Here is a 14,746-nt window from a genome sequence, read left to right as displayed (position 1 = left end):
GACCTGCCTTCCTCACAGACAGAAGAAAACGTGAAAGTATAGAAATGATCATGTAAAGAGAATTTGGAAATAATTTAAGACACTTCACTTATATAATTATAATATATCATATACAATTATAATGTTGTTTATTATTAGTCCTACTGTCTTATGCTAAAAACCGACAATTTGGTGGGATTCTCTTGCAACCTGCCAAGCATAATAGCTCTGGATTTCAATTCTCCTTTATAAAAAAAAAAAAGAGGATAGGATGCATGTATCTTGGAAAAAAGAAAATAAGGTCTGTGAATTCAAGGTAAATTTTGGTCAGTATTTCTGGATTGGGGTTCCAGTGCCAGATTTATCTGCTTGTACTCATTTTATGAAATTTGCACCATTGATCAGCAAGAAGCACAAACGGAATCTTGTAGAATCTTAAGTCTAATAGCTTTGGTAGTGAGGGAGAAAGTACCATAGACAATACATCTATCATCTGTTCCTGAGGACAATGACGAAATGCGGTCTTCGATTTTTAAAAAGATATTATTACCAAGGCCTTGGATAATCACATGATTATTTTCAATTATAAATGAGTAAAGGAAAGACTCGGAATTCAAAATATGTTACCAATGTTCCTCTCTAATACATTATGAAATCTCCCAAAAATGTAACTAAAATTAACCCAAATTTGGTCAAATTTAGAGTAAATGGCATGACCAGGAATAAGTTTGCTACAAAACATATGGGTTTTTCTGGATGATGTTCTGGCTTTAGCTAAGCCTTATTGCAATGCAACTACCATCTGTGCAAAGTTCCACGTCTCTCCACATAGTAAATCTATGTCCAAGTGAAAAATAGAGAGCAACTAAATATGATAGGCACTTTTTCTGCCAGGAAAAATAATAAGTATTGCTATAGAGCAATGAACATCTTTGGATCCTGTCTGCAACTCCATTAAGTTCTTATGGCTTGGATATTTGGAATTCTTTCACCATTTATAACATGAGTCCTCATACAGATATTGGAGAGGGTTCACTCCTGAAGGGAGTTCTTTACTGCATCTACATCAAAAAAGTGTTAAAAGCATAGATCTGATCTCTTCAAACTGATAAACACTTTCAAACATAGGTGTGAAAAACCAAGATTCGAGTTCCAACCACTGCTGTCTGAAACCCTTGTGGTGAGAAAGACAAAACTCTCAAGGTCAAAGCTCAGTCTTCAGAATCTTCTTCCTTCACCAATGCAGTCAGAATATTTCATGGAGGCTTCTTCAATCAAAGCCATTAAAATGGTGAAGTTTTCTTTTTCTCTGTTTTTCCTAACAGCTGGGGCTTATATGACTCCAGAGTGTAAGTATCTCCCAGACCTACCGCATTTGTGCAGCAAATGAATTTCTAGCGATTGTGTTGTTACTTAGAAATGAAAATTTTTCCCAACCATATCTATCCTCGAAAGTGTACTATAAATCATTATATTTATTATACTATGATATATTATTATTAAAGTAGGTGTTCTATATTATTATATATAATATATATCAAGTGTATGCTACATGTATTTATCAGTAAAATTATTATAGCTATTAGGTGTTGTAGTGTTTTTTTTTTTTATCTTGGAAATATATAATGACTGTCAAAAGAAGAATTACATGAAATAATCTGCTTGGATCTTTCATAGTATATCTTTGGGTTTTCTTCTGCAGGTTTCGGCACGGAGATTATTGGAGGGCGAGAAGTGGCGCCACATTCCCGGCCGTTCATGGCCTCCATCCAGTACCGCGGCCAGCACTTCTGCGGGGGCGTGCTGATCCACCCGCGCTGGGTGCTGTCCGCAGCCCACTGCCGCTCCCGGTGAGTACCCGCGCTCACCTTGTGCGCAAGAAGAGAAGCTCGCCTCTCCCCGGAGAGAGTTTTGTATTTTAACATTCTAAGTTTAATGAGCACAGTCATGTTTGATGAATAGAGATGTAATATCAAGGGGTATGAATAACACTTCAATCATATATATGTATATTTTTAAAATCGAAATAGAGTTGACGTATAATATTAAATTAGTTTCAGGGGTACAACATAGTGATTCAGCAGTTATGTACATTATGATAGGCTCACCAAGATCAGGTATATTATAATATTCTTGACTATATTCCCTGTGTTGTCGTTTTCATCCCTGTGACTTATTTATTTTATGACCGGGAGTTTGTACCTCTTAATCCTTTGCCCATTTTGCCCATCTCCCCCCACCCCTCCCCTCTGGCAACCACCAGTTTGTTCGCCATATTTGTGAGTCTGTTTGTCTCTTTTTTTTTTATTGTTACTGTTCACTGTGGGCTTTTTATTTGTTTGTTTTTTAGATTCCACATGTAAGTGAAATCACACAGTATTTGTCTTTCTCTGGCTTATTTCTCCTAGCATATACTGTCCTTTAGGTCCGTCCATGCGGCGGTGAATGGCAAGACTTTATCTACCTTTAGCTTCTGTGATCACTGACCAACTGGTGGAGTTGACTTACCCTCTGGCCCATCCACGTTTTCCGCCCTGAGTTTTCCTTTTCAGGGAGAGCTGGGCCACCTTTCCCAGGCAGGCCATTGGACAGATCCAAGTCCTCGTGGAAGGCCAGGGAAGGCAGCAACGGTAGTAATTGGAGCAGCGACCTTCCTGACCTTGTCAGACAGCCTGTGTTTGCATCTCCACTTTCCCATTTTACAAAAGGGAAATAATAATAGTAATACCTGCTTCATGGGGTTTGGAGGATTAAATAGTATCTATTTAAATATTTTAGTGTGCTTAGCCCATTGTAAGCACAAATAAGTTGCAGCCGTAATTGCTATAAGCACGAGAAGCCTGCTTCGTTAATGGATTTTTAGACCCTTTCTGTTAACCCCTCTGCCCCGCCTCCTACCCTAGAGGCCTGGGGTCCACAGTTGGGGACCAACTTAAGGGGGCAACAAACTTCCCAGCAGAAAAAGAGAGAAAAAAAAGTTACAGCTGATTTCTACAAGGAAAGAAAGAGCCATTCTTCTGGAATAGTTAGAACAAAAGCTTTTCTCAAAGTACATTTCAGTCTGCGATTCTCTATGTCAGCTGAAGGAGTCCCAAGCTCTTCTTGGGATGCCGCAACCTTTGCAAAAGGAAAAGCCATAGAAAACCAATTAGGTGTTTGTTGTGGTTTTGTTTATTTGTTGGTTTGGGGGGGATTTGGTTTTTGCTTGGTTTTTGTCTCTATGTTTCTTTCTTCTGTCTCTTGCCTGAATAAGCCAAGAAGAGATGGGAATTTCTTTCCTTACGAACATTATAGCACTTCACCTAAGAATCTCTTGGCCATAATGGCTTGCTCGCCAGGCTATGGAAAAACTGAGTTGACTTGCTTCTGCCCCCATTTTAATAAGACTAGGCACAAATTTAGAAATTTTGAAGCCTGCAGAAAGTGAGAACTTCTGTTTTATTTCTAAATAGCAAGCTAGTAATTTCCAGTTTAGTATGGCTACTGCACCCAAATGGGGTTGTAGCTGTCATAGCCATCACCCTCGCATCCCTGTCACTTCTGTCCTTTTCAGAGCACTTGTCTCCTGGGGACCAGTGAGGCAGAGGGGGACTATCAAGAAATGCTCATTCAATTCCAAATATGCACATCTTCAAATATCCTTACAGCACACATTCAAGTGGATTCTCACCTCCCCAGACACAGGCCTTGACTTATAAATGCTCAAGAAAGGCTGGATAGAAGGAAGGAAATAAATTGGAAGACTTTCTTTTTTTTTTTTTTTTTGCCAAGCCAAAAGCACAGTGTGTGAAGTCCTTCACAAGCCATCAAGTGCTATCCAAAAGTAAATAATATGATTAATTTGAATTTAAAATTTTGTCACGTGAACTTGACTCAATAGAGTGAGTCCTCAAACTGACAAATTAGGGAAAACAGATATTGGAATTAAAAAAAAAAAGAAAGAAAGTAAGAAAGAAAGAAAAGAAAAACCAACTCTTGCTAAATACCATTTTAAATGGCCAGAGTTTAAAGAACTCCGGAATATGTGGATCAAATTTCCTCTCCAGGACACTTGGGTGTAAAAATGTAGGCGGACTGGTGCTTGGAAAAATATTAAACTTTATGAAATCCAAAATATTTATGAAATAGTTTAATGGTGGCTTCCCACAAATGTGCTCCCAAGTATCCTGGGGGAATAGCTTACTAACTACAGCCTCTGCTCTCAGCAAAACGGTGAAGGAGGCCAGATCTGGGGTGCCCCCTTCTCACTACCCATCCATGCAGCTCCTTACTGCGCCTCTTGGCCCTTCTATCAGATGCCTTGCCAACTAACAAAGGAAACCAGTAAAAAAGCTTCTTGTCTTAAAAAAAAAAAAAAAAGCTTCTTCTCTAATTTTATTTTCAGCGTTTCAATTTATCAGAAGCAAAACTCTCACCAGCTCTTTTCCACTGTCTTCCTGATTCTCCCCCTCTCACTGAGCAGCCCCCCACCTGCCTGGGCTGTAATTAGATGACTCCCCGCAGCCCCGTCCACACGGCCTCCCCCCATCTCAGACCACCCCCGGGGCATCCAGAGTAGCATGGTGAAGATTCAGGCCCGGGCTCAAACCAGCTGAGCTTCCAACCCGCCTGCATTTGCATCCCGGAGCCTCCCCTTAATATCCGTGGGTCTTTCTCAAGTTTATCTACCTGAGCGCCAGGCTTCCCCTCTGCAGAGTGGGGATAATCCTAATGCCTCCTTCACAGGACCGTTGGGAAGTGTAAATGAGGGACAGTACGTAAAACGCTTAGCACAGAACCTGGCACAGCACAGTAACGTAGTAAGTGTTATATCATCTCATCGTGTTATTATCTGCACCTGGCGTGGGAGTCACTGAGGCCCAAGTCTGATGGCCCAGGCGTGCTGAGGATGGGACCTTTCTCCGACAGTCGGGTAATTCTCTCCCGTCTTTGAAAAAAGAGACCTCCAGGGAGTCAGGACCCTGTCTCTGTCAGCCCTGGAGGAGTGGGTCTAAGCAGAACCATGGCTCCGTGCCGAGGCAACCCGGCAGAGGAAGTAAGAGGTTTGAAGGAGCTTGGCGTGAGGTTTCCAGAGTGTCATAGAAAAGAGCACTGGGCTTGGAATCACAAAAGCTGCGTTTGAGTCCTGATTCCCCTACTTATCATGTGTGTCACCTTTGTCCAAAGAACCCTTCCCCCAGTGAGGACTATACATCGCATCAGCTCGAACACTGGGAATGGGTTCTTTTTAGGCCCAATAGAAACGATGTTTCAGTAGACAGAAAAGGATTACTGGGAGCAACACGTTGGTCCCGCTCTGCATGTAGTTCTGTTCTAGGTAAGTCCAGGGCGGGACTCAGAAAGCTGCAATTTAAACACACATCTCCTGGAAATTCTGAAGCAAAGACCCCCTGTGCAGAAACCCTACAAGAAACAAATGAAAAAGACTGGTATTATTACGTCTCTGTGTGAATTCGGACCTGGGTCTAGCTAAGGAGGCGGTATCCCAGAATCAGGTAATTCCAGGTATCCTGTGGCAGAAAAATTGACCTTTGTGGTGCAGATCCCGCTGAGGCGAATCAGGAAGTGGAAAGTCAGAAAGCATTCACGGTCTGCGTGCGTTGTGTTGGGTATTAACGTGTCCCAGCGGAGAGAAAACTAACCAAAATATTTCCAAGGCACTAAGGAATCAAGGACAATGGTAAAAGATGAGGGAAACCAGAAACTTTCTCAACATCCATCCCCTAATCAAAATTCCTCTACCACACCCTCATTTGTACCCCCACAGCCTTCCTTGTGTTCGTTATTTATGCATGTTTCTGTCTTTTCTGTTAAAGCAGTAGTCCTAGGGATTTGGTATCATTCTCCCCCACCTCCCCCCACAGTTTGGGTTTAATGAGTATGTTGAATTTGAGTTTGAATCAATCCTAGGAAATCTGATCCACATCCTTTGAGAAATTTCATCCCCATCCTGATTTTGCAATAGGCAAACTTTTCAACAAATAGAGCTGAAATTCCCAATATAAACCAAAATAAACTCTTTTGGTAGAAACCGAAGAGTGGTCATTCCCGGCAGTCACAGTCCTGCCATATGCAAACCCACCCCACCGTAGTCCTGAGCTCCTTCTTCAAACCTGAAACAACACTTTCTTCCTTTTCCTGTATGTTTCTGTGCCTTTTAATTCTTATTAATCTTTATGAATCTGTGTGTGGGAGTATGTGTGTGTTTTCATTTTTAATTGAAGTGGTGTTGACATACAATATATATGAGTTTCAGAGGTACAACACAGCGATTTGACAATTACGCACATCATGAAATGCTCAGCATGATAAGTATAGTTACCATCTGTCACAAAAGTTATTGCAATATTATTGGCTATATTCCCTGTGCTGTGTTTTTCCTCCCCCTGAGTTATTTTATGACTGAAAGCTTGTACCTCTTGAAATTTCCTTTACCTATTTTGCCCATCCACCTACCCTCCCCTTTGGCAACCACCACTTTGTTCTATGTGTCTGTGAACCTGTTTCTGTTTGTTTGTTTGTTCATTTGTTTTGTTTTTTAGATTCTACATATAAGCGAAATCCTACGGTATTTGTCTTTCTCTGTCTGACTTATATGGGTGTGGATGTTTTTATTGTAATCTGTCTTGATCCTTCTTTCAAGTGACAATGAAATAGTTTTACATAAACTAGTATAAGTCTTTCTAGAATCTTCCTTGCTCCCTGAAGGATTTGAAGCAGCATCCTAAAAGCACGCATTAAAATGAGATTTTTTTTTTATAGTATGGTGAACACCCCAAGGTGTTGTCAAGATCTCATTATTTCTATTTTCATAACAAGATGTAAATGTAATTTTGGGGCACCTGGGTGGCACAGCGGTTAAGCGTCTGCCTTCGGCTCAGGGCGTGATCCCGGCGTTATGGGATCGAGCCCCACATCAGGCTCTTCCGCTATGAGCCTGCTTCTTCCTCTCCCACTCCCCCTGCTTGTGTTCCCTCTCTCGCTGGCTGTCTCTATCTCTGTTAAATAAATAAATAAAATCTTTAAAAAAAAAAAAGATGTAAATGTAATTTTGTTCGACATGCAGTAAATCAAATCAATTGTGGCACTATTGAAACAGTGGTACTGGCGCTGCATATGACCAGGGGTAAGACAAAACAACTGCTGTTTCTTTATCTGACTCACCTGTTTCTATCTTCTAAATATCCACAATGGAATTATCGATGGCTACTAACCCTACCACTTTATTTCAAAGTAGCAATGATTTTTTACCTTGAAGCAAGTTTTCCTTTCTTGTCCAAATTATCTTTCTAATTGACAGGACAGAAGATAGCTTATCTGACAGCCACATAATGGATCTTATTCTCCATATTGCCCCGAGATGAAGTGTAGATATACCAGACTGGCAAATACAGAGTTGAGTCTTCACCTTTTAGTTATTAAAACCCTTAATGCTGGGAAGATGAAAGAGTTCTGGAGATTGATGGCAGTGATAAATGAACAATGTAAATGTATTTAATGCCACAGAACTGGACATTTAAAAATGGTTTAAAATTATAAATTTTATGTTATGTCTATTCTACCTTAATTAAAAAAATTAACAATGGTAGATATAAATCTTGACCCACAACTGGAGAAATATTTCTTTTTACATAAATTAACATAATTTTGTTGTAAACTTGATCTCGATTAGAATTTCACTCCTTTTCCCCGCAGTAAGGTAAAAGTTCTGATATTCATTTGCAATACTAGGAAATTGAGGTGGGGTGAGTCTGAGAGCAGGGCTTTTGGCCCTTGATATTGTCCTTTCATGCTTGGGTCCACTAAGACCTCTGTCACCCCACCTAATCCAAACAAGGTTACCTTGGAGATGGTCCTTGTTCCTGGGTGTTCACCACCATTTCTACTCCCCACTGGGGTATTTGGGACTCGTTCTGATCCTTCTATTCTCTTTGCTTTTTTTAGGCATGAAAAAGTCCAGTTTTTCAAAGTGATTTTAGGAGCACACTCTCTCTCAAAGAATGAAGCCTCCAAACAAACTTTTGAGATTGAAAAATTCATACCATTCTCAAGACTTATATCACATCGTAAATTGAATGATATTATGCTGATTAAGGTATGGAGTGTTTCCTTCCTTCAGTTTCTCCAGCATTCTTACACACCATAGTTCAGCTGTTAAATCATCTACACAAAAGCATTTTGTTAGCACCGTCCCCATATTGGAGGGAAACGTGACATATTCTATAGGGGCCTACTTTACTCCATATACTGCCTTGAAAGGAACAAGAATTTATCACAAATGAAGCAGGTCTGTGTTTAAACAAGGAAAAGCAACCCTGATGCTCACATATATGGGAGGGGAACATCTCAACAAGCCCAAGGATCCCCACTGAAAGCTTTTTTTCCCCAAATGCTTTTATCATTAGCGAATGAAAAAATACAAGTCCTTTATACAACCGAGCCAACCAAGTGAATTCAGGGACACATAAGTGAGTTATAACTTAGTCTAGACCATACTTAGTCTAGTCCAAACTTAGTCTAGACCATACTCAAGGGTCTTATCCAGCAGGAAACAGCCCAGCCCTCAAAGTCATGACCTATGGATGTTATTCCACAGAAAACCATCCAATGCAGAGCAAAGGCCAGTTTGCTTAAGACTGGGCAAAGTTCCTGCTCTGTCTAGGCTCCCTCCCCGAGCATCATTGAGCTCTACAGGGATTGGAGAGCATTTCGGAAAAGCAACAACCACAAATACAGCTGCAGGCTACCACCAAAGTAGATTCAAGGAGAGGGATGCCTTCCTAGACCAGAGGGACCACACATACATCGCTCAGACTAATAGCAGAATACTACTGGGGACGAATGATAATTCATTCTCTTTTTAATCTGTCAGCTTCACACGGCTGCAACACTTGACAAACATGTCCAGCTGCTCCACCCAAGCTCCAAAAATGATATCAGAGCTGGAACAAAATGCCAGGTTACTGGCTGGGGAGCCACCGACCCACAATTTTTAATGATGTCTGATACCCTGCGTGAAGTCACCGTTACGGTCATAAATCGAAAACTTTGCAACAGCCCAAGTTATTACAACCACAACCCTATTATAACTGAAGACATGATATGTGCAGGAGACGCCAGGGGCCAGAAGGATTCCTGCCAGGTAAGAGCCCATCGGTCAAATAGGCATCTCAGAGCATCTCAGAGCGCTGTGCTGCATGAAGTCAAGGCTCCCTGTGCTCCCTGGCACAGAGGGAAGTGCGGAGAACAGAAAATCATAACTCCAGAGAGTTCCTCTCCATTCCTGCACTGAGTTCTCCATTCTTTCTCATCTACCAATGTGAATGAGTCATAAGAACTCCCCAACACATAAGCACTCGTTAAATGTCTGTGAATCAGGGTGATAGACAGCATTTGATAACTTTTACAGGCTTCTTCCAAGGGATCTTACCATCCTTAGAAAGCCTACCAACTCTGAGGTCATTAGTGGTGACTGAAAGATAACCCCTTCTCCCCCCGCCCCCAGAACGCACCATTGTAGGCAATCTATAGAGAGGTGTTGGAAGGCTCAAATGTAAGGAGCTCAGATATATAGTATGTCTTTCTTAAATAATGTTGACAAACTGACTAAAAGGAACAGGAGTCATACTTTCCAGAATCTCTTGCTTCCCTAGGCAGTAAAAAAAACATAGGTGTTCATGTTTACAGTGACACGCAGCACAGCTGGGTTACTAATTTTTTTTAAAGATTTTATTTGTTTATTCGACAGAGATAGAGACAGCCAGCGAGAGAGGGAACACAAGCAGGGGGAGTGGGAGAGGAAGAAGCAGGCTCATAGCGGAGGAGCCTGATGCGGGGCTCGATCCCATAACGCCGGGATCACGCCCTGAGCCGAAGGCAGACGCTTAACGCCTATGCCACCCAGGCGCCCCTGGGTTACTAATTTTTAAAAAATTAGAATGCACTCTTGACATCCTACTGAATTAAGCCTTGTCGAGGGGAGGGCATGATGGCTTTCAAAGATCACATGTACCTGCCGTGCCCCGAGACTGTCGTTCCCCGAAGCCTCTCTTTCCATGGCGACCAGAGCACGAAGCTGCAGTCCCCGATGGGAGTGGCAGCAGAGGCAAAGGCTGCTCTTCAGGTTTGAAAGGCCCCTCTTTTCACCCTGTCACTTTCCTTGACAGAATTGTCGTCACATGTTTCCTTCTGAGTCCTCAATAATCCGTTCACGGAGCAAGTATTTACAACATGCTCTGCAGCGTTAAGTTCAACGACAGGAGAACTCACACACGGAAAAAAAAAAAAACCGACCGAGTCCCTGCCACCAATGTATTTACTATGATACATTTCTCCTTTCTGCCCGTCTCAGTAGCAACTTGATTTCCGACCCATGGGCGCCAAAATGAAATCCACAATTTAAACATTTCTTCTGTGGATTCCTTTAAATTTATACCTACTCATTCCTTAATGAATCAAATTCCATCAAGTCACTGATGATCAAAGGTTGTATATATATGTAGTCCTGGACAGAGGGATATGGACAAAGAGAGACAGACAGATGGACAGAAACATGGTCCCAGACAGAGGTAGGGACATAGGCAGAGACAGGCAGACAGATGGACAGAACCATTGCCCTGGCCAGAGACAGAGACAACCCACACAGTAAGGGGCTATATCAGACACTCTTCAGGACACAGAGAAACCAAGGACCCACATGATAATCCTTTGAGTAACAGATAATTGATGGTTGAAAGAGGTCAACAGCTTCTCACCAAGTATCTGTCTATTTTCTTCATTCTAGGGTGACTCAGGCGGCCCCTTGGTTTGCAAAGGTGCCTTCTATGCCTTAGTCTCTGCAGGTCGTAGATGTGGTGATGCCAAGAAGCCTGGAATCTACACCCTAATAACCCGGAAATACTGGGCTTGGATTAAAAGCCAGCTTGCCCCATCTCATGCAAACTACGGCCACAAATGATTTTCTTGGATCTACCAGTTGCTTGTTTTGTTTTCATAAGATGTTCTAGAGGCCACCTTTGTCTTCATATGCAGTGGGATGTGAAGTGGAGTGCAGCAAGGGTCCCCTCCTGGCCCCGTAGGACTGGTTTCGTCAAGGAATCAGGTTCTCTCTCCCGTCTGTAGCTGCCATTTTTACTAGGCTGACTTCATTCTGAATAAAAGTTAGAAGACTGTGTCCTTGTCTTTGATGGAAGCAAGGTAAAGCAAATGGTACACTCCTCATTCCACTCACACTCGCCCAAAGGGCAAAAAAACCCAAGCCTTTAGCCAAGCACCACCTTCAACCAGGTTTATGCTGTGATTTCTGCTGTGATTTTACCTTAAACTGCATTTTAAAAATAAGAAGCGGTAAATTCAAGCACCCCAATTCAAGTGAAGAAAGAATCATCAAAGCTTATCCAAATATTTAGGATAGTACTTATTGATTTCTGTCACACTTTGTTCCACACAGGATTTAAGGCAATGTACAAAAATTCCCTTGATAACGCCAAAGGTGAAGTGAAAAATAATTTTTCCTGAAAAAATTAAAGATAGAAAATGTTATGTGATCCAGAAATTCCAGTACCAGGTATTTAACTGAAGAAAACGAACACACTAACTTGAGAAATGATCTGCACCCCCACGCTCTCACAGCATCATTTACAATGGCCAAGATGTGGAAGCCAGTTAAGTGTTCATTGATGGAAGAAGAGATGAAGAAACTGTGAGGTATATATATACACACACATAAAACATTCAGTAATATGTATAATGCATATATATAATTATATATAACATATTATATATATAATATTCAACCATAAAAAAGGATGAAATCCTGCCCTTTGTGATAACATGGCTGGGCCTCGAGGGCATTATGCTGAGTGAAATAAGCCAGACAAAGACAAATATCCTATGATCTTTCGTATATGCAGCATCTTCAAGCTCATAGATACAGAGCACTGATTGGTGGCTGCCAGAGGTGGGCAGTTGGGAGATGGGAGAAATGGGTGAAAAGGTAAAAAAAAAAAAAAAAAAAAAAAAATTTTAATCAGAAATAAATAAAGAAATAATTTGGAGAAGGAACTGACACAAGGGGGACATGAGACCTTTGAAGAAGGAGAAGATGAAGACAGGAGTGTTAATAACCAAAGGGCCACCCTTTTCTTCCCATACTGTAGCTAGAAGGAGTTGTATTTGCCTCTTACGCTTCACATGAATCAATGCAAAAGGAGCAACACAGTCAGTTATATGAATGACAATATCCAGGAAATAAAAATGCATTTATCTGCCCAGGCGTAGGACCACTGGTGCTGGCACGGGGCCTGGAGATCGCTTTTTTGGGCTATCTGTGTCAAAGGATGCTGTTCCAGGGCTCCCACGCCCCTACCAACTGCACCCGATCACTTGAGAAGATCCTTTGGTAACACATGTTGCACCGAATCCTTGCTCAGACATTCAGATTGAATGGGCTTGAGGTGGAAGTCTGCACTGTTTAAAAGCAATTCAACTGATTCTGGTAAATGGGCAAATCTGAAAGCCACTGACAACGAACATTTTACAAAAAAGAACAATGAGTGTCATGGGATTGCTCTTTTATAAGCCCTTCAGTGTGAACTGAGGACTGCAGACCAGAGTGCAATTCAGTCAGTGCCCCAGAGGGTCTCACTGTCCTTGACTGTGGTTGCCCCGTGATGAGAGTCTGACAATTTCCAATCTGGTGGCAGAGGACGGGGGAGTCATTCAGGCTTCTCGTTCAATAGTCAGAAACCAAAGCGTTATTCTCAGTCTCTGTATTTCATTCGGGTTTCAGAGGATGCAACCTGCTTATTGTTAGATGCCACCATCGAGTTTCTTACATTCATATAAAAATGGATGCTTTTGTTTGTTTGTTCATCTGTTGTCATGGTTCTCGGAAACCATTCACCAGGACTGTTCCGCTAGAAATATTTTGACAAGTGGAAGCACTGGGTTAAAAAGGAACCTGCTTAAAATTATAGAACTGCTTTGAAAGTTACATAGTTAAAAAAAAAAAAAGTAAGTAAAAAAAAAAAGGTTTCAGTATTCCATTTTGTATCATTTTGATTCATTAAAAATGTACTGATTTTGAACAAGAAATCCCACGCTATATTTCCTAAGAAAAGAAAAGGGAAATTGCAGAGACTCTGGACTCACTATTTAAAAAGCATTATATATCTCATCTAAATCCCAAATCCATGGAATATATAGTTGCATGTCTCTTAAATCTAGCAAAAGGATGGCTGAGATTCCCTCTGAATGCAGTTGGGGAGTATCCTGAAAAGTTTCACTAAAGCCTGAGACTTGTTTTGATTTTAGACTCCATGCTGTTCCCATCCAATAGTCAAACCAGATAAGATTGCCAGAGAGGAAGCTTCTGTCAACAGCTATGACAGATCTGGTGAGTCTTCAATTGGAAGATAAACAGTTTATTTTGACAAGTAGCTGATGATGGAACCCACAACTGAAAAGTATCCCTCACCCTCCCAGAGAAGTCATATTTTATTAAACATATCAAAATCTTCCCAACATAGCCTAAAAGAATACGGTGCTTTCGTTTGGGGAAGTCTGTCTTAAAGATATTCTTTGATTCCATCTATGACCTCAAAGAAAAGCTGAGTGTCAAAATGAGGTAAATATCTTGATTTTTGAAAACTACTCAAAGATTTTAGGGGAACGTGGCTGGCTGTTGTCATTCTAAATTATTCCAGTTTTTCCTTTCTTTGTGATGTGGACAGAGCATATGTGCCTTCCCCCCAGCCACCGAAAAAAAGGCTCACGCTTTATTTTACGTCCAACCAATTTTAATAGAAAGTGACAGCCCTAGAAATAATTAGGGCCACTATCATGCATGAAATAAATCAATATAAACTCAGGTGGGTGACTAACCCAGTCTAGAACCAGGGTGCAGAATTAGTCCTACTGTCTGACCTCATAGTTTCTGCACATAAGAAATCTCCACTGACCCTGAAATGATAGGAAGAGCAGTGCTTCCCAATCGATTGCTTCAGAAAGGTATCTCAACGAAGGCGAACTGCTCTCAGTGTGTCAGAGCCCCTGCTCCTCTTTGACTTCGCTCTCGGTTTACGACGGGGCACACATGTGATGGAGAAAGAGACTGCCCAACCTGTCTAAGGCCGATGCACCCAGATTTCACAAGATCCCTGAGGCACCCCTGCACGGCTACTCGTAAGTTGTCTTCAGAGATATTTGAGTATCAAGGGTAGGCTGGCTGAGCAGGTGTGCTCCTTGTATCTGGAAGGATTCAGCCCGGCTTTTAAGGGTTCACACACTGACTTCCTGTTTACTAATGTTAACTTGTTCAGCCCTTTTGCTGAGTCACATCAGTCGGCTCCAGATTGGCATGAAAAGATTGTGTTCGTGTTCGTGTTCTCGTTGAAGGTAAATGTCTATGTAACAACCTACTAGAAGGCGCCGATGGGGTCCGCACTGAGGTTTCTCTTGAGAACTAGGAGTCAGGAGAATGACATCGTCCTCTGAAAGTTAACATGGAAACTCCGTATCTATTGGCTCAGCGCAGAGACCCACAGGGGTACTCTGAAGAGATGTGGAGGTTCAGAGCCTGCAAGACCGCCTACAATCTGCTTGAAGGTTGACAGCTCTCAAGATGAGCCACCCAGTCTGAAGGGGAGCAGGACAGCCGTGGGTACGGGGAAAAGCAGGCGACCCAGACAGCGGACCAGCCAGAACTGATGAGGAAGGGAGGGAGGCGAGCCCTTAGACCTGCAAGCCCATTCTCACGTTGGCCTGA

At 41.9% G+C, this 14,746-nt stretch overlaps 1 protein-coding gene across 1 annotated transcript; it reads left to right on the top strand.

The window, feature by feature from the left end:
* The first annotated feature begins 1,167 nt into the window (after nucleotides 1–1,167).
* On the top strand, nucleotides 1,168–11,150 carry GZMK (granzyme K). Its single transcript, XM_040630439.1, has 5 exons — nucleotides 1,168–1,328; nucleotides 1,682–1,829; nucleotides 7,924–8,074; nucleotides 8,852–9,121; nucleotides 10,763–11,150. The coding sequence occupies exons 1-5, from the start codon at nucleotides 1,220–1,222 to the stop codon at nucleotides 10,934–10,936; spliced, it is 852 nt and encodes a 283-aa protein (XP_040486373.1). The 5' UTR covers nucleotides 1,168–1,219; the 3' UTR covers nucleotides 10,937–11,150.
* Nucleotides 11,151–14,746: the final 3,596 nt, after the last annotated feature.

This window comes from Ursus maritimus, unplaced genomic scaffold (genome assembly GCF_017311325.1).
Source record: "Ursus maritimus isolate PB19 unplaced genomic scaffold, ASM1731132v1 scaffold_15, whole genome shotgun sequence".
NCBI classification, from domain to species: Eukaryota; Metazoa; Chordata; class Mammalia; order Carnivora; family Ursidae; genus Ursus; species Ursus maritimus.
This window is presented reverse-complemented; position numbering and strand designations above follow the sequence as displayed.

Coding starts and splice junctions, on each gene's coding strand:
- GZMK (XM_040630439.1), top strand. CDS start 1,220: ATGCAGTCAGAATATTTCATGGAGGCTTCTTCAATCAAAGCCATTAAA. Junction 8,075..8,851: donor ATGATATTATGCTGATTAAG/GTATGGAGTGTT, acceptor TTAATCTGTCAG/CTTCACACGGCTGCAACACT. Junction 9,122..10,762: donor GCCAGAAGGATTCCTGCCAG/GTAAGAGCCCAT, acceptor TCTTCATTCTAG/GGTGACTCAGGCGGCCCCTT.